General features: G+C 21.7%; 1 protein-coding gene across 1 annotated transcript in view; it reads left to right on the forward strand.

The window, feature by feature from the left end:
• Positions 1–230: 230 nt before the first annotated feature.
• Phum_PHUM381320 (elongation of very long chain fatty acids protein, putative) overlaps positions 231–1,415 on the forward strand; it is a gene marked incomplete at both ends in the record, with an annotated part of 1,667 nt that continues 482 nt past the window's right edge. The window contains 5 exons of the mRNA XM_002428410.1: positions 231–237; positions 564–754; positions 841–921; positions 1,030–1,086; positions 1,187–1,318. Of these exons, the coding sequence (XP_002428455.1) occupies positions 231–237; positions 564–754; positions 841–921; positions 1,030–1,086; positions 1,187–1,318 (468 nt within the window). The remainder of the gene's footprint in view (positions 238–563; positions 755–840; positions 922–1,029; positions 1,087–1,186; positions 1,319–1,415) is intronic.

Consider the following 1,415-nt stretch of genomic DNA (forward strand, 5'->3'; position numbering starts at 1 on the left):
TTTTTAAATGGCGAAATGAAAGTATCTTGTGTCTACATTGAGAAATAAAAAAGCATTAAAACATTTTTTTTTGTATTGAAGCATTTAAGTTTATTATTTATAAAGTTAAGAAAATAAAAAAAAAAAAACAAGTACCTCCTCAAATTTAATTCAAATAATAAAAAAATACCCATAAAAAAAAAAAAAAAGTACAAATAAAAATTTACTCACCTCACTAATGTAATCGCAATATGTCTGGTTTTGTCAGGTGACACGTGATAAATTTTTACCGCCAAAAGTTTTGAAACAAAACGACGTGGCCTAAGAATAATAAAAAACAACTGCCAAAAAAAAAAAAAAAATTTTAAATAAAATAAAACTTTTTTTTTTTTTTCTTTTTTTTAAAATCTTAAATCGATTCTAAATTATTTTTTGTTTAAAAAAAATTAATTATATAAAAAAAATATTATTAAATTAAGGGCGCATTTTGAAATTATTTGATATATTACAAAAAAAATATTTTAAAAAATTTTTATTTTTACATTTTAAATTATTTACAGATGTTTAATTTTTTTTTTTTTCAGATCATCGAACGAAAGATTGGTTTCTCGTGGATAATCCTCTTCCACTTATAGCAATTCTTACATGTTATTTAATATTTTGTACAAAAGTCGGTCCTCAATTTATGAAAAATCGAAAACCTTTCAAACTAACAAATATTCTTTTGGTTTATAACGTTATTCAAGTTGTTGTCAGCGTCATTATACTTTACGAGGTAAAATAAAAATAATTTTTTAAGTGAAATCGACATATTTCGTTTATTTATAAATTTAAAACTTTTTTTCAATTTTTTTTTGTTAGGGTTTGATGGGAGGATGGCTTTTTGACTACAACTATAAATGTCAGCCTGTAGATTATTCAGAAAACCCTACAGCAAGAAGAGTATGTTTAAAATAGAAATATAAAAATAAATATATATATATATATATATATATATTTTTAAAATATAAAATTCCAAAACTAATTTTTTTTTTTTTTTCCTATTTTCAGATGGCAAAAGCTGTATGGTATTATTATATGTGCAAGCTAATTGAATTAAGTGACACTGTAAGTACATAAACATTAAAATTATTGATTTTTACATTTTAAAAAAATTTGTCTTTCATTAAATAATAATAATAATAATGGTTTATTAATAAAAATTTAGGTATTCTTCGTTTTGAGAAAAAAAGATAATCAAGTTTCATTTCTTCATTTGTATCATCATACAATGATGCCTATTTGTTCATGGGTGGGAGTTAAATGGCTTCCAGGTGGACATGGAACGCTTTTAGGTATAGTAAAAAATATTTTATTTTTATTATATTTTTATAAATGTTATCATCGTTTCTCAATTAATTGTTTATTTTATTTCAGGTGTCATTAATTCTTTCATT

The sequence above is a fragment of the Pediculus humanus genome, genomic scaffold (genome assembly GCF_000006295.1).
Source record: "Pediculus humanus corporis 1103172107860 genomic scaffold, whole genome shotgun sequence".
In the NCBI taxonomy this organism is placed as follows: Eukaryota; Metazoa; Arthropoda; class Insecta; order Psocodea; family Pediculidae; genus Pediculus; species Pediculus humanus.